The sequence below is a fragment of the Pagrus major genome, chromosome 4 (genome assembly GCF_040436345.1).
Source record: "Pagrus major chromosome 4, Pma_NU_1.0".
In the NCBI taxonomy this organism is placed as follows: Eukaryota; Metazoa; Chordata; class Actinopteri; order Spariformes; family Sparidae; genus Pagrus; species Pagrus major.
In genome coordinates this window covers 27318182-27336188 of record NC_133218.1, presented here as the reverse complement: position 1 = coordinate 27336188, position 18007 = coordinate 27318182, and the positions used below count along the sequence as shown (strand labels likewise).

Here is an 18007-nt window from a genome sequence, read left to right as displayed (position 1 = left end):
GGTTCCTGCTGCTTTCTGAAAGCTTAAATTTCATGACGAAGCACAGAGATTTAAGCTTAACTTATTTCAAATAAATCATCAGTCATTACTTTTCTACCCTTCTTCTGTCTCTTACTGTCACTCAGAGCTCTATCAGAAAGAAAAATGTGATATTAAAGGACACAGAATTACTTTTAGAAGTTAAAATGATTAAGCAAAAGCAACACCACCATCATTTCTATTCAAACATGTTTGAAGACGAAATTGTCCATGATTCAAAAGCAACAATTAGGTCATACTTATCTCATACTTAATATGATTTTAATATGGTTTTACACCATTTGAGAATGCATCCACCATCATTTATTGGTTTCCACAAGTGAGACGAGATGAGTTTGACAGGTTGAATTGATAGTCATGAATTGGCACTGTTATCAGTCATCTATATATAAAGTATATATAGAACAGAAGTTGAAAATAGAAAGCTTGTAAATTTTTGATCACTTAAATAAATAGCCTGACTGGCTGTATGTCAGTAAACAGCTAGGCAGCTGACTGCTGGTGTGAGGTGTCATCCAGGGGCCACAGGTTGATCTGGCTGGAGCAGACTGCAACACCCGTCTTCCCCCTTTTCTTCTTCTTATCTTTCTGCGAGGGGTCTTGTTTCATGCCACACAGCATATTGTATTTATAACTCTGGCTCCTCCTCCTCCCTTCCTCCCCTCTTGCTCTATCCTTTCCTTACCTCATCCCCTAGTCACACCACCTTTTACTTTACTGGTGCAGCAAGAGGCTGCTCACCTCTTTGATGTGACAAACCTCACAATTCAGCCAGCGTCTTATTAAGAGTGGCTAAGATTAGCCCAGGAGCTGAAGTCTAGGGTGTGACTTCATTCCCCATATTTTTGTTTTATCTTTCTTCGTCTCCTCTTTACTCTCTCTGTGCTTTCTCAGGCACAGTATAAGTTGTGCAACCATGGGGGTCAGTGCACACTAATGCCGAGATCAAACTAATGTGTGCTCACTGAATTTTCTTTTCTTTGGGGCTTGGCCCCAACTGTCAGCCTGGAGGATCTGTAAGAATAAGAGGATGTAGGCAGGGTCAGTGGAAGCAAAAAGGATTTGGGTCAGCAGGGGTTGAGGCTCCAGAACGAATTTTTTTCTTGTAAGGTAGTACAAACTTTACCCCAATGTCAAAATTGTGGAAGAGAGTCATTGTACACCAGGGAGACAGGAGTTTGTGGGTGAATTATTCTAAGCCCAGATTTACTTTTATTTATTGCAGTGAGGCATATCATTGAAATGCATCTTTTGCAGTGCGCATTGTTATATGGACTGTCATAAAATAAATGCTGCTTGTGCTTCCTGTCTGCCCCGCAGCAGGCCCAGGCTCGCTAGATAGTTGTTTTGTGTAGCGGTAGCTTTGCACCAGTGATCTCACTGGTTTGTGAGATCTCTGTAGAGACACGCCTTCCAGGAAAAATAAGGGTTTTCCCGTCACAAGAATTTTCCCACCCACACACACACACACACACACACACATACTGAATGTGTTGTGTTTTTGTGTCTGTTGCTGTTTACATGATGTTGCTCAACTACAGCACAGCCATATTATGAACACGAAAGGAGGGGAATTTAGTCAGTGTAGTTCCAGAGGGAAATTTGTTGGTTTCAGTAATCCTTGACTGTGTTATGAATAGTCGTGAATGGTATGAAATACAGAAAATGAAAACAAGGGAGAGAGATTTTGGTTGATGTAAATCAGCTTGTGTTGGGAAAATGACTAATACCTAAATTAAATTAAATCAAAATAACCTAATGTGTTTTATGATACTTGGATGTTTGGGTGTCTCAATATAAACGAGCGAATCTTCACCATCCTAAGTCTCACAGACAATATTCATCATGCGCGCTATCAGAATCTTAATGACTGCATTTCTTTATTATAACCTTATGTTGCCAACTAACAGAGACATAGGTCACACCCACACACACACATTGCAGCATGTACACCTCAGTGACAGACAGTTAGAAGCTACTGCTCAAGCATCACATTTGCCAGGAAGGGCAACATAAAGAACAACATAAGGGGCTTCCAACAAAAACATTTTCAGTCTCTGTAGTCCACGTCTTAGATGTTAGGTGCCTCATGGAACTCTCTCAAATTCTCCACAATCCTCACTATTCACTAACTGCGTGGCTCTTTGCGCTCTTTGCTTCTCAGCAGCGCTGAATCTCTAATGGTTCTTGTCCTTTACACTTGTGTGTGATTGACGTCAGCCAGGCTTCTCACTGGACTCCTCTCATAAACCTGCGTGAGACACTCTTGCCTCGCAGCATCTGACTGACAAGCATTATTACGCAGCAAAGCATTTGGCATTGAGACCATAGGAACCTTGTTATCAGAGTATACATGAAAAGACCCCGACGCCTTCCAGAGATCATAAACACAAGCTGCACTTAGTGCAGGGGTCTTATTTAAGTCTAGCAATTCCTCAGGAATGTGCTATGTTCAAGGCCTCTGCAGCTGTCTCCACTGTGTACTGTACACATGCACGCAGTGACTTTGACTCTGAGGGACTTGATAGTGTGATGTCACTTTCACTGGCCTTGTAAATTATCAGTACATAAAAGTGTGTCAGTATAGGGTGCTCTGGTGATGTGTTAGTTTTGGAGAGTGTGTGTTTGATGGAGCAATTAACAACAGTGGGGAAAAAACAGCATTCGTTGTTGAAGTGACATGTTTAGAATGAAGATACATGTTGATCATTTCACATAAAATGGTATTACAGAGCTTTTTTATTTCACTTTAAACCAACGAAAATGGCCTTTTGCTTCAGCAACAAGATTTATATCTTTTTCTGCTCTCCCTCCCTTCCCTCCTTATGTCCAACAGATTCGCTACATTTCTCAGACACAGGGTTTGCCGGGAGAACATCTATTGAATGCGGGGACAAAGACAGCACGGTTCTTTTGCAGAGAATCTGACTCGCCGTATGCAGCATGGAGACTAAAGGTGAGGAGTAATTACACATCTGAAAAATATTGCAAATTTACTTATTACCTGTTCTTCAAAATGACTAACCATTTTTTGCTTTACTAAAAGCTAATGTTAAAAATCACAGGTTCAAGTCAGACAAAATATTAATATTATATAGTACATACTCATAGTCTGCTAGTCCTAATGCCTCACATACTGTGAATAAGCCTGAGGTCCTACAGTGACATTTTTCTAATGTAAAATTTATTAGCAGAGGCAATACATTTTGAGAGCATGAGTCATGAATGCCCAGCCTACTTCCCTACTTAGGAAGTTCTTCACAATTTCCTACGTAGCAAAAATGAACTGTCTTCTGGGAACATAAACTATTCAAATCACAACATAACTGAATGACTGCTTTACTGAATTCAGTTCTTACTAAATATGTTCTTCTTCTGTAGTCAACAGATGAGCATGAGACGGAGACGGGAATGAAATCAAAGGAAGCAAGGAAGTACATCTTCAGCTGTTTGGATGACATAGCGCATGTAAGTTCAGCTGCTCGGACCACATTGTACTTAACTGGACTTCAGAGGAAGTTCAACATCAAATGTTTAGAGGATGTAGGCGACTAGGGTTTACCAGAGGAAGTACATGTACAGCTGTATGAACAAAACAGAGCGTACACATCTTACTACTGGGAAAGAAAAGGTTGCCTCTAAGCTAAACTTTCCTTCAGTTAAATACTAAACCAGAGTTTAAAAAATGAAGGTTCAAGTTCCACTCACTATACTCACAGACCACGGGAGGAAATCCCCCAAGCAACCATCAATGCTTGTTGAGGTCTGTACTTTTTTAAGTCAGAGTAGATTCTTGAGAATTCATGCTCATGACAATTTTTTGTGTCATTCTTTAGAAATCAAGTCATGTTAAAAAAATCCATTGAGTCATCATACACAGAGAGTACTGCAATGAAACAGTTCTCATTTACCGTACTTTAGTCTTTTATGTAATTCTGTAGATAACAGTTAATCTGAACAGTTAATTATTATTTTTGTGCATTTGTAGACGTATAAAAGGGTACAAACATATAGACTAAAAATTAGGTGTTGTCTGGAAATATCATTAACAAGTTACAGAAGAAATAAAGATGGATACGTTATTTTGACAAGTAGTTTCAACAGTAAAATGTTTGCATTCCAGGTGAACTTGGTGATGAATCTGGAAGGTAGTGACTTGCTGGCAGATAAGGCAGACCGTAGGGAGTTTGTTGGCCTGCTGAAGAAGATGCTGATGATTGATGCAGAAGAGAGGATCTCCCCCGCTGAAGCCCTCAGCCACCCCTTTGTGACAATGCAACACCTGCTCGACTTTCCCCATAGCAACCAGTGAGTCCCTTTTTGCCCCAGTTTTTCGGACATGTCATGTCATTTTGACCTCCCTACCTAACTCTCCCATGTCAACTCTCTGCCTGCAGTGTGAAGTCATGTTTCCACATCATGGATGTTTGCTGGACTCGTCCCAGTGCATACGAGGCAGCCAACAGAAATAAAGGTCCTTTTGTCAGACCTGTGACCACAACCGCTGCTGCCTCTGTTAACCACCCATTCAGCAAGATTGCTGGTGTCCACGCTCAAGTAAGTTAATCAGGAGGTGTCTGCATCATGATCTGCCATTTTTATCAATGTGGAGTACTAGCTATATTATGGTAATAATCAATCATCTGGGAGTTAAATTGTATTTTAAAGCAACAGAACCAGCTACTACGTTTGTATATATGATATTCTATTACATTATTTTTTTGTTTTGTTTATTGAATTGGGAAATGGAAAAAAAAGACATATATTATCTGAGTGATGGAATAATCACAGATGGCGTGGGTTATTGACATGCAGTCTGCTGTTCTGTTCATCTGCTCCTGTGAAGACTGATCATGTAGACAATTTCCTCGCTGTTATTGCTTTCGTGTATGCTGACTTGCCCATCTTATTGCGTCTCAGCACGGCTGTCATGGCAACAAAATCACGTCATGTTTCTGAGGTCATGGCAACAGTGCAAATCAGTGTTGTTGCTGAGGAGAAATGAAGGAGATGACCCTTTTTAAAAAAAAAAAAAAAAAAAGCGTTTGATCTTTAAGATATCAGAAGCCACTTTACTTTGATGAAACATGGAAAGATGGCCAGTTGTGAGACTTAATTTGTAACACAATGTAACCACAGCTGGATATATGATTTATCAGTGTAGCTATAAGGGAGATATAAGAAGGCTGTCTCATTCCTGCTGAGCTATAATTTGTTTCCATCGAGCAGTATAATAAAGGGTAAATCTTCCTGTACAGGAAAATGTGGTGGCTTTTTTAGTATTATCCTCTGAAAGGCTGCTTTGTGTTTACTATCATGTGTGTGGGGGCAGGGCTACATGCAGGAGCTGCTGCAGAACAATATAAGCCTAGTTCTCGTTATTCAATAAATGTGATTATAGCCAGGCACGAGTGCAGTGTGAGTAGTGAAGCAGAGGCACATGCTCGACTGTTCTTTGTTTATCGCTCACTCAAAGAGCGAGTTCAACACTGTTTAACGACCTTTTATTTATCCAGCTTAAAGAAAAATTCTAACTCAGGTGAGATTGGATAAATTGGCCTCACAAAGATGGTTATTACCCTATTTGTCAATCAATTTATGAGCATGTTCATCCAGAAAGGCATCCAGTCATATGCAATATCATCAGATCAAAGGAAGCATTTTAAGAGTAAGGAAGTCTTGATGAGTACACATTAAATCATTTCCTTTGCTTAATGGAATCCGGTCGGTGACTACTTTTTTCCCCAGGGACTTGATTACTAAGCAAGTGGGTCTTACGTTCTTTTTGATTCACTTCCTTGAACTTCCTGGATTAGATCAGCCTTGTGTTCTAGGTCATGGTAATGATCTACCACAGGTGAGCCAAGTGAGCCAACATCTTTAGTCTGAAAAGCCAGGGTTATGCCTAAAGTTAACTGACTAACCCACTAATCTCTCAGTACAAGACAGGTTCCTAGACTCTGTCTGGCTGAAAAGCAGACTGCTCCTGACAGAGATGTCGCCATCTACTGGCTCTTTAATGCTACTGTTGATCATTTTAATACCTCAGACAAGTTCAGTCATAACCCTTTCTATTTTTTTAGGGGTTAGCCCCATCAGCCCCCTCAGTGATGCACCCTGGGATACCTCTGCAGACAGGAAGTGGTCAGTTTGGATGCAACGACTCATTTCAGCAGGCACTCATTCTATGTCCCCCAACCATTCAAGGTAGGACGTGTAAATCTTTATCTAACTTGTTTGATTATATTAGTAGTGGTTAGATTAAAAAAACTAAAAATATCTGTTGCCCCTGCAGGAATCCCCACCAACACAGCTAAAGCAGCAGGCTACTCTGTTCGAATGGAGGCTTCTGTGCCTCTTGTCACTCAAGCACCCCCCATCCAGCCCATACAAATAAGACCAGGAGTCATAACTCAGGTAAGATGGTAGCAAGGACGGGAGTGATGGCAATAGAGGTGAGAGAACAAAGACTGAAGACGCTTTTCTTGCCTGCATTTCAACAGGCCTGGTCCAACCGTGCACAGCAGATCTTGGTGCCCACTTGGCAGCAGGTGACATCAGTGCCCCCACCACCGACCACTTTGGCGTCTGATACTGTGGCAGGCTCACAGAGACTGGGTGACTGGGGGTAAGCAATTATTTGTGTCTGTTTCAGGAGAGTTACAGCACATAATCTTATTGACACATTATCCATGTCCTTTCTATGTATATATTCCTCATAGTTCCAATATATGCTATTATAAAAAGCAATATTTATGAGTGCTTTATTACCTTTAGTTGCTATGTACACCCTTGGGAATGTCTGTACTGCTCTGATACAGCACACTTGCTCCCCTGAATGTTAATGATCGATGAGTCATACATGTCCTTTGGGACCAGCGACTGAGACCATTTTGTCAGTAATGGTGCTAAGGGCTTTTGGCTCAATTTGCAATGTTCTGTTTTCTTAATGCAGGAAAGTGCGTCCCCATGGTAACCATTATAGCTCCATGATTGCACACCCTCAGCCATTCTTAACCAACCAAATGACCATGTCCACCCACCAGCCAATCAACATAGGCATTGCACATGTGGTGTGGCCACAGCCAGCTGCCAACAAGAGAGCTAAGCCCTGTGTGAACAGGTATGACATGTGAGTAATGGCTCTTACAACTAAACACACGTTCTCACAGTGTTTTCCCTTTCTAAAATTGATTTGTTTCTTCAATAGGGGCAGCAACTTCTCCCAAAACACAAACATCCAAAATTTAGCATGCCAGTCCCCAAAGATGGCCGATATAGCAAAGAATGTGCAGGAGGTAGAGGAGGAGGAAGCCAGGTGCCCAGAGGCAGGGCATACTGCTGGAAAGCAGCAAGGAACAGAGCAGGTGGAGGAGGACGATGAGGAGAACTGCTGTAAAGTGGAGCCAGACTGTGAGGAGCTTTCAGTTTCGCAGGAGCAGCGGCAGGCCATGGTGATCTCTGACCTAGCTAGCCCGTCTGTCAGCGTCATCAGTATAAGCAGCGATGAAGAGGAGAGCGCGCAAAGACACTCGATGGGGGAGTGAGTACTGACCGCCTGGTTCCTTTTAACAAATCTCTAAATTTGCTCTAAAAGGTTTTTTGACTTATTTTATTCATCTCTTTCTGCACACAGGTGTAAGGGTAGTGCAGATTGTGAGGCATGTCAGAGCACTGTCAGCATGGAGAGGGTCTGCTCCCTCAGCAGTCCAGACAGCACACTCAGCACCAGCTCTTCAGCCTCAGCCCAGTCCAGCACCTCACCCTGCAAACACCCCAACAGGTATGGTCAACACAACTGATTCAAAGAAAAGCTCCTTCAAATGTTATGCTTCTCCATCACACTGCAGCAAAGGAATCATCTCTCTAACTCCCATCCTTATTGGTTTGACTCTCGTAGTATGTCAGATGATGAACAGGAGAGCGGTTGTGACACAGTGGATAGCTCGCCCGCCTCGGATGCCTCCGGCCACAGCAACAGTCCATTCACACAGCGACGCTTCATCGCTGGCGGCAATCAGAACTGCGAGCCCCGTGTAGCGTGCGTTGCCCCGGAGACCGAGCCCAGCAAACCAACAGTTCGTACTGTTGTGGTGCCTCCGATGAGGGTACAGAACAATAACAACAACAACCCTGCTATCATCAGTGAAACACCTGGCCACACAGGTAAAACTGGACATGTGATACACTAGTGTGTCAGACTTTGAGTTGACCTAATAAGAGCATTAGATCTTTCTAAACCTAAATTACCAGATGAATGAAGCAGGTGACATGGCATTTTTTTTTCTGCACACTCATGTGTCTCAAGTACACACTGATGGTGTTATCCACTCAAGTGCATGAGTAGGTCATGCTAGCTCAAAGATCCAGTCACCACTGCTGCTGTCTGCTCCACAGGTCACATGGCTTGGGATTATGCAGTCTTTGTAGGCCACAGAGGTTCTCACAGGTGATTATGGGTGACCTGCCCTCACGTAGCCGCTCTGATCTCTCGAGTGGATATTTTGTTTGCCGTCAACACTCCTGACTCTGAGAGCCCCTTTATCTATCTGCGTGCATGTGCTCTTCTTAAAGCGACAGACGACATGCGGAATTGTTTTAATGTCCTGAAAAAAATATTTAAAACGTGGATGTAAATCAATGTTTCTTTCAGGTGTTAAAATGGAGTTACGCATGCTGTATGTAGGCTTTAAAACAGCTTTGGTCAGTGGGACATCACAGTGTGTTTCATTGATTTAACAGCTACCTTTGCTATAATGGAGGGTTCAACTCTAAATCCTCAGAGAAAATCATCCAGAGTCATATCGCCTCTCATGTCAAAGGCATCCCCCCCCCAACCCTAAAAATATTGCAACTAAAGCCGCACATAAAAGGGCACAGCTTGCTATTCTGGTGCTACCAGGTGTATTTTTAGCTGAGGGCCTGACCCCACTATAAGCTCTATGAACAAGCTTAGTTACCAACTCCTTTCAGTTCCCCCCCAAACATATCTATTTATAAACACCTAGATCATATTCAGGGGACAGATGCGACTGTATTTAAAGGTTTGGAGCTGATCAGCACAGCTGAAATCACTGACACGTCTACAAAGCTTCCTGACATAAATTTCATTTCTGCATTTGTGGTTGGATGAAATCTCTGGTTGTGCCTTTTTTTGCCTGCTAGTTACATTGTGATATTGTGAGACACCAAATCACCTGCATTAATCTATGTCATCTCCATCTCCCTGTGTTTTTCCATCCCTGCCCCTTTACTTGACATCCTACTTCAGTCTTAGAGTCTTTATGCCAGTCCAAAGGGCGAGGCATTCCTGGGCGACAACATCACCACTCCACTCCCCTCCTCAACAGGCCGCAGAAGATCACCCCTGCATTCCAGCCCCAGCAACAGCAGCCTATAGGCTTTGGGCAGGTGAGCAGATGTAGTCACGTATACGCCGCATATATCTTTTAAATCCTCCTCCTTTCCCAGGAAGGCATTACTGAATTCTTAAATAAGTTACCTGTGTTTATTATTCTACTCTTGCCATGTAATTTTTTTTTTTTTTTTTTTTTTTTTTTTACTGTATTCTGTTTTTTTCTTTCTTTTCCTTTTGGTTGAAGCACTTTGCAACCTTGTGCTATATAGATAAAGTTAATATAATAAGTTAAAACATTCAGTCCCATCTATCAAGCAGAATATTCAGTATAAGCAATTGTATGGTTAGAGAGAATTTGTGGTTATGGAAAATAAAAGTTGGCAGTGTTTGCTTATGGGAAGTCCCATTTTACAGCATTGTCAGGTTAAGTCATTTTATCCTGCATCTCTCCCTGTGCTGGAAAAAAGCGATAATGTTGGCAAACCAGAAAGTACCATAAAGTCCCAATTTCTCAAGTGACTATAGTGGCTTTGACCAAACTCTGTGTATTTAGGTGATAAGGAGAACAGAACATTTGTATTACAGATATTTTCCATCCATAGCAGAGGAGCAGCCAAGAGCACACTTCATACTGTGAATGGGACTTAATTCATCTGCCACAGTGGCTTTTGCTAACAAAGCTATCAGCTACGCTCAAGATAACACACAGTGGGTGGGTTAGGGTTTCCAACTGTGTTATTTTACCGTAATACTGCTTATTGCGTTGCCAGTAAGACAAAGACTATATTGTAATGTTAGTCACACACATTAAGATGAGGTGGATGTCAGAATTTGTGATGACTAATTAGAGACACAACACTGACATGTAAAAATGTGGAAACAGCAGCATCTAGTGGCTCATAAAAATAACTCTGATCGTGAATCTGATCATCCACATATTGTTCCTCTTTCCTTCAGGTGCAACATTTCGGTTCCTGCCATCAGGAATGGAACGGCAACTTTGCCCACCGGAGACCCCAGGCCTATATCCCTCCCACCATGCATGGGCATACCTTCACCCTGTCCCACAGCAGCCCAAACCACACCACGGGGCCCCACCCCCACCTTGGGGGCCACCCGCACTCCCAGCCCACCTTGCTGTCCTACCCGCCATCTGGTCCTCTGGTCACGGCTGCACCCGTGGCCCACCTCCTGGCTTCCCCCGTAGCCTCCCGTCCCGTCCTCCAGCCCACCTACAGCATCTCCCACCCGGCAGGCATCGTGCATCAGGTCACAGTGGGCATCAACCCCCGGCTGCTGCCCTCCCCCACCTTGCACCCCCAGGGCCAATTCAAGCCCCTCTTTCCCCCGCACTCTTACATTGCCTCGCCCGCCTACGCCAGTTTCCCTCTCAGCCCCACCAAAATAAACCAGTACCCTTACATCTGAGCACGGCTGCCCAGGTTCCCTTCATACCACCTGAGGGCTAAGCAAACAGGGCGAATTCTATCTTAAACCACAAACAACATGGTTTTCATTTCAAAACCATGGCACAACCACAGAGAAAGCAAGCTATTTTTTGATTCATGTTGACTTGGGTGTAATTGAACTTCAAGCTTTAAAAAAGAAAAACAAGAGTTCCAATGGTGGAGATGATTTGGGTAAAAATTAAGAAGGAAATAATGTATGAATGATTGAATGAAAGAATGAATGAGTAGTTAAACTCACACTTAATGTGTTTTGCACATTTGATATATCTTTGCATTGGATCTTCTACGAATACTCCTCAAAACAGGTAAATAATTGGGGTGGTGTTGAATAGTTAGGACTTTGCACCCCTGATCCCAGCTATTTTTCTATATTGCCTTCTTACGTGTGCAAGACACATTCATATTTGTAAAGCCATCCCAGTCTCTAGCTCTAGATCGACAGATGCACACATGTTGTCCACAGTGTATGTTGTACTGCGTTTGAAGTATTTGTACCTTTTCGGTGTCTTTTGGTGTTAGCAATGTCAAGTCAATTAACCGATTTAAATAGGGTCGTTCCTCACGCTGCATGTGGTCTTGCATGAGCAAAAATGTAAACGGAAAGATGCATAGACGTTGCTCTTATTGTTCGTGTCACAAGACTCGCTGCATTGTATAACTGTCCCCAGCCATAGTGCCTTACATATTTGAGGTTGTTAATGTTACTACTTATATATGACTATATCCATGAATATTAATGTACTGGACTGCAGCACTTGAAATTCCAATCAGTTGATGCATCCTATGTGTGAGTATATATATGCACATGTGTATATGTCCATGCATAGCCTGCATTGATGTGATGTATCGCGGATAGCGGTGCTTATTTTTTGGAGTCAGTGTATATTTCAGTGTGTAGTGAGTTACTTTTCTGTTCTTTCAAGAAGAACAGCATGCTTTGCTGTTGCGAATGCTTACTGTTTCATTAAAAAAACTGTTGTTTTTTTTTTGTTCTCCCTATCCCGAATGAACTAGTGTACAAAGTGCAAGTACTGAGTATTGCTTAATATTTGATAATCACTTTCTATTTAGTGAAACTCTTATTACGAACAGTATTTGTTACTGTTTGATGAAACTGCAATACAATCTAAATAGTCGATTATTTTTTTTCTTTTTCGTCTTCGTATTTTCATTTTGAGTGTTTTCACTTTGTTTCTTAGATGTTTAGAAGTGTGGTGGGCATGGCTTTGATTAGGTAAGGAAAAAATGCAAATTAATTCATGGTATGGAATCTTCTAAGCCTGAGCAAACCATGCAGTATTTGATATACACACATATATGGACATATATTATAGAGCTAGACTATTTAGTACAGATGCTTGATAAGGTGTGAGTTAATTGTGTGCAATTCTCTCATTTATGCATGTGTGACAAAGTTAACTTTTTCCCTTTACATTATACCATTTGTTAAAGGCTTAAGGCTTATCGGTGTCGACTGCTTATTTTATACATTCCGTCAGGGAGGATATATACATATATATATGATGGTACCACCAGGCTATATATATATGTAGATATGCTGTGCGTGCGTTTTTCTGTTCATTTTACTAGTTTTGTGTGTAATTTTTTTGTCTTTTATTTTCAAATGAAGTTGCTTGTGCAGCACCAAAGACTGTAATTCATTTTATGAGCAAGGTAGCTATTCTGTTTGCATAGACCTCAGTTATACTGTAGTCGTAGAAATGGGGTTAAATTAAAACAAAACAAAAAAATTGTATTTAAAAAATGGCCGAGGTTTTGTCTAGCTTATTGGGCAATTAATAAGTCGTATCATTTCTTCTTGAATGTATCATAGATAAGCTGCTATATGATGATTGCCACTTCAATAGCTGTGAAATTAGGTGATTTCTCTGAGTTTAAACCTAGCGTTGCTATTTTTGTATAGGTCCCTAATTATCTGAAATAGAAGTGGTTTTGATTTTTGTGTTTTTGCGTTCATATTTGGAGTGTCATTGTAACTACTGTATTGCTGATGATGAACATTAGTTGCATTTGTTGTTTCTCGGGGTGTGTGTTTTTGCATCAGTATTTTATCCTTATTAACCTTTCGGGCTCATCACTGCATATAAATGATGTATCGATGTAACTTAATTTTTGTATGTTTTCATATTGACGTTTTGTACACATCTAAAGCTGTAGCTTGCAGGATTGATTTAACTTTTTCATTGTACGTATACTACCAGTAATCTTTGGTGTGTTACAGGAGCACTGTGAGATGCCAGAAAAAGAAAAGAAAAAAATAATCCGTTGCGTTGATTGAAAAGCTTCAGTAATGTTTCCACTAATTACACACAAACACACTCGCCACTAAGCACTCATACGGATTGTAAGGCTTGTGAGGGTTTGGGTGATTAGACCGTGTGTCCAAAAATGAATTCAGCCCAACGTTTCTGTTCCAAAATAATGTTTTACAACTTGTTTTACTGTTAAATTGATTTGAACAAATATTTATTGCAACCTTTTAACTGTTCAATGTTATATCTGGCTAGAATATCAGTTTCACTGTTGTGATATTCTAAACTGCCTTGTGTTCGGATCGCTCTCCCCTTTATGAGTGTCTCATATCAAGAACGCTGTTTTGTCAATGCAGAACTGTGGCCATCGTTACGTGTTCCTTACTGAAATTGAGACAGTGTGAGCAGCACTGTGTATGTGCCTTGAGATTCAGAAAGCGAGAGTTCGAGACGGTGATTCCTCACCGCTAATGTGAGGAGGGAGGCATAGAATCCAATAACAGCCCATTACCGGGTAGAGTAGACAGGTTTTTAACGGCCACACTCAAAAAAAAAAAAAAAGAAAGAAAGAAACCCACACAAAATAGGACTTCATCACAGTGTCATTCCAGGGGCTTGTTCTCCTCTGGTCAGCACGCAAACACGACAGAGGAAACGTAAATGGTGGTGGTGCTCAACTTGTTTAAGATGGCCGCCACCAAATCCTCTTATTAAAACACACACACACACACACCCACACACTTTGATGATATGACACTCAATCTTTGGATAGTCACTCTGGCTGAACAGCAGATGCAATACTTTACATTGTGCGGTCATTGCACCACCAAGTGTTCTTAGATAATCTCCATGCTTTACATAACTTTGCATGTACACCTAAGTTGCTTCACTTCGTCTGCCTAGAAGCTGTCTGCTCAGAGCAGCTTTTCCATCGTGCAAAAGTTAAGGCCGAGCGGGGAGTAACCAGAGCACGGTTGACAACACTGGCCTTGTAAAAACCAGAGGAGCCAGGAATAGTCTATCTGGATGTTTATTCTCTCTACGCTCTGTCGAGGAGATTATTATTGTGGTTTCGCTGCACAGTCAGTCATGAGTGCAATACTCCACATTTAAACACTGACATTGATATGGTTGGTATGTTCTTTTTGATAGCTTTTATTTCCCTTTTTGTATACTTTTAACGATCATTACTCCAGTATCATTTTTGGGAAAGAAAGCTTATGATGACGAGGCATGCACTTGGCAGATTAGTGCTTGAAGTAGTTCCCCAATAATAGGCATGTGAAATGTAATCTGTGTTTTGATTTCCTCCAAAGGTATTCACCAGCAATGCGCCTGCATAAACTCTCCCTTACTTGTTAGTTAAAGAATGGATGCAAGAGGAGAGAAATCTTAAAACTGTTTTTGATTTTCCACACAATTGACACCTTGGTTTTATGGATAACTTTTTGTTCTTTTTGAGGATTCATGTATCATTTAACAGATAAAACAGTCGTTTGTAAAATTCAACTTATGACTTTGATATCAGAAAAAAAAAAAAATCCTCTGCTGCGGTATTATCCTTTTTAGAGATGTTAATTCAGGGTCTGTATTAGTCTAAATGTGCTACTGTGTAACTTTTTGATTTGATGAGGTTTGTTTTATTCGAGCTCTTATTTTTCAGTTTTCTGGTCATCTGTATCAATTTCAGAGTTAATTCACACTGCAAGTTATGGAATCATCTGTTTAGATTGCTCATCAAATAGACTTGATTATGAAAACTGTTACTGTTTTAATACCTGTAGATTTCTTGTGGCTTTGTTTTTGTTTTTGTTTCATTTGCTTTTTTAATTTTGTGCTACACTAGTTTGCCATGTAGCAATTGCACTGTGCAATATTTACAGTATGAGGACTGGGAAAACTAACTCTATGGATGTGATGTCTATTTACAGTTTGCGATAGTGTTTCCTCTCTAGTTCTCAGTGATTTAGGTGTGACCAAGCCTTCTCTACTTTGTCACATTAAGCGGGTTTTCCAGGTGACTCTTTTGGTGAGTGTCAAAATAAGACTTTATGGTGTATTATTGTTAAGATTCACTTTGAATTAAAAAAATCTATTGATGCAGCTCTTTTTGTCTCCGTCTGTTTTTTGTTCCATCACTTATTGATTCAGGTGAATTTCTTGTATTGAATGCACGGGCCAACACGGGTGGAAGTAACTAATTACAGCTACACAAATTTTCAAGTCTGTAATTTTACTTGTACTTAAGTATGCGCATATCTTAACCTTTCATCTGCATTGTTTTGTAGCCAATAAGGCTCTCTGATCACAAATGGGCCAATGAAAACCCTGACATAATGACAAAACACACAGATCTCCCCAGCTGGCTCAGGATTGGAGAGGTGACCACTGAGCAGAACAGAACAGGAGCTGGGAGTAATTCAGACTGAAGATTTGGAAAAACAAACCCCTTTGATTGAATGTCTGCTATTGATAATAATAATGATAATAATGTCAACGGTTAAAAAGTAACTAATGCTCTGAGTAGTGTGAGAAGAATACTTTGTACTTTCACTTAAGTATTATTTTAAAACCAGTAGTTCTACTTGTAATTGAGTAATGCTTCAGTAATGTAACTGTAACCTGTAACCTACATGATCACCACTACTGCAAATTGTACACCACATCCTCAAACAATGCTGTTTAGTAACTCTGGCTCATCGTGTGTCAGTGGTTTTCAAACTCGTACTAACATGAGATGGTTGCAACTGCTAATTATTTTTGACTGTTGATCAACCCTTTTGTCTATAATATACCAGACATTGCTAAAAGAAAGAGTGCGTCACAGTTTCCCAGATCCCAAAGTGACGTCTTGAAAAATCTGTCCGGCCAACTGTTAAAAACTCAAAAGATGCTCCATTTTAAATCCTACTAAACAGAGAAAGACAGCAACCGCTCACATTTGAGAAACTGGAACCAAAGACTGTTTGGTATTTATTTTAATCTGTTAAATATTTAAAAGATGTATTGATTATTTATTGCTATGGATTCATTTTCTGTCAATCAAAATGTGAATTTGTAGACTAGGGCTCCCCAGAAAAATTACTGGGAAGTTGAACATTTCATTGCACAATTCCATTATAACTGTACTGATGAAGCTCATGTAATATGACTGAAAGCTGCAGAACAGCTACTACATGGAGAAATGAGTAATATGGGGGAGCACGTCAGTGTTCACCATTGATTCTGTGTAAAACAAACACAAATATTATTGCTAAATGGATTATTCCATTATTGTTTTTACTAATGTAATACATTATGCAGCAATTATTAATATTATTTTCAACACAGGCTCTGTTGCATGGGGTTTGTCTGCCTGTAATGTAAAAACCAGGGGCCTTCATCTGTCTCATCAGTTAGTTTGTGTTTCTCTGGGTGTGTGCTGACACCTGGTGGAGATGAAGAGGTACCACAGCCGGTGTTATTTGTACACACTCAGATATTAAAGAAACGATTATTGTAATGATCAGGACAGGCCGTACATTCCTGTTAATGGAGGTAAAGACAAAAAAACACAAATACTGAATGTTAATCCATGGATGTATGAACGAGGCTAAAATTGACCGTTTTTCATATGGAGTTCTGTGTGGCGTCGTTCACCAGCAGAGGGCGCCCTACAAGGCTGCACGCTTTGACTTTCCGCCGACAATTAACAGCAGGGAGGCTAATTTACGCGCTTTGACCAGGGGGCGGTGTTTAAATCCACCACCCCACCGGCTTCCATACCTTTACATTCGTGTCTTAGCGTCACGCTTGCACGTCTTAAATGTGTGCCATCCGTCTGGAGCGGCTCGGTTTACCCGCCAGCAGCTACATGTCAAACCTTTGGCAAAGTGTGCGCGCCGCCCTGCGCCACACGGTGCTGATGGGTGGACCGAGCGCAGCGGAGCGATAGGGCGCATTTCTTAATTTCCCTTCAACGCCGCGTCCCCCCCCAACCAACCAACCAACCAACCCCCCCACCCCCTCCACCCTCCAGCCCTGGACACACGACGAGACCGCGGGACCGCTGTGCTTCCCGTTCACACACGAGGATCGATCCAATGTATTATTTACGACCGAAACTTCAGCAACTTGTCCACTGGATATGGCTCCCGGTCTGAGGAGTGGGCGGCGGACAGGTCACCCCAAAGTAGTGGTGGGAGCCGGCGGCGGAGCGGAGCCCGGCGGGTGCTCGCCGCGGAGGAAGGATGCCGGAGGAGAGGGGAGGTGTTTGAGGACCAGGTGGAGAGCCGGAGCGGCGGGGATGCTCCCGAACTGTCTGCTGTCTGCGGGAATGCTTTTACTTCTTGTCCGGTGCGCTTTAGCCGCAGAGGGTAAGCACGTCTGGTTCCGAGGGAGAACGCATGCCGATGTGTTGCTCTAACCTGTCTTGTCACATCCAGGCGACACTGCGAGTGACATGTAACAGAATGGGTGGGAGAAAAAAAAAAGTGGTCTTTTGTTTCGCACAGGCGGCGTGCTGTAATCCGCACATTTACTGCTGCTGGCTGGGTTGCACGACTCACACAGGCTGGCCGGCTGAAAAGCGTGCCATACCATTGTATAAGGGGAGGGAAAACAACTTAACTATCCACGATCCAGGCTGCATGCATGAGGCTGTTGTTGCATTGGCATTTGCGCAGTCAGGGAATGTGTCCAAGCGGCTATTATTCAGGATGAATCCCCCCCCCCACATCCCCCGATGACCGCACTTACATGATATGTTGTATGGGAGACTGTGCTGCGCAGGGTTTGCTTTATGTGATGTAACTCTCTCACCTACTAATCTTTCCACCTGAGCCTCCTGCTGCTGAAGCCCCACTCTTTTGTCTCTGCCATCAGATTGC

General features: G+C 41.8%; 1 protein-coding gene across 2 annotated transcripts in view; it reads left to right on the top strand.

Annotated features, from left to right (window-relative positions):
* Window positions 1-15242, top strand: part of hipk3b (homeodomain interacting protein kinase 3b) — a 41132-nt gene extending 25890 nt beyond the window's left edge. The window contains exons 4-16 of one of the 2 annotated variants that reach the window (XM_073463931.1): window positions 2876-2995; window positions 3421-3507; window positions 4163-4347; window positions 4437-4596; window positions 6123-6246; window positions 6335-6456; window positions 6543-6667; window positions 6995-7162; window positions 7250-7582; window positions 7676-7822; window positions 7940-8205; window positions 9311-9450; window positions 10355-15242. In XM_073463931.1, the coding sequence (XP_073320032.1) occupies window positions 2876-2995; window positions 3421-3507; window positions 4163-4347; window positions 4437-4596; window positions 6123-6246; window positions 6335-6456; window positions 6543-6667; window positions 6995-7162; window positions 7250-7582; window positions 7676-7822; window positions 7940-8205; window positions 9311-9450; window positions 10355-10825 (2448 nt within the window). In that variant the 3' untranslated portion in view covers window positions 10826-15242. Of the gene's footprint in view, window positions 1-2875; window positions 2996-3420; window positions 3508-4162; window positions 4348-4436; window positions 4597-6122; window positions 6247-6334; window positions 6457-6542; window positions 6668-6994; window positions 7172-7249; window positions 7583-7675; window positions 7823-7939; window positions 8206-9310; window positions 9451-10354 lie in introns of both variants that reach the window. The other variant, XM_073463930.1, reaches the window with a different exon arrangement.
* Window positions 15243-18007: the final 2765 nt, after the last annotated feature.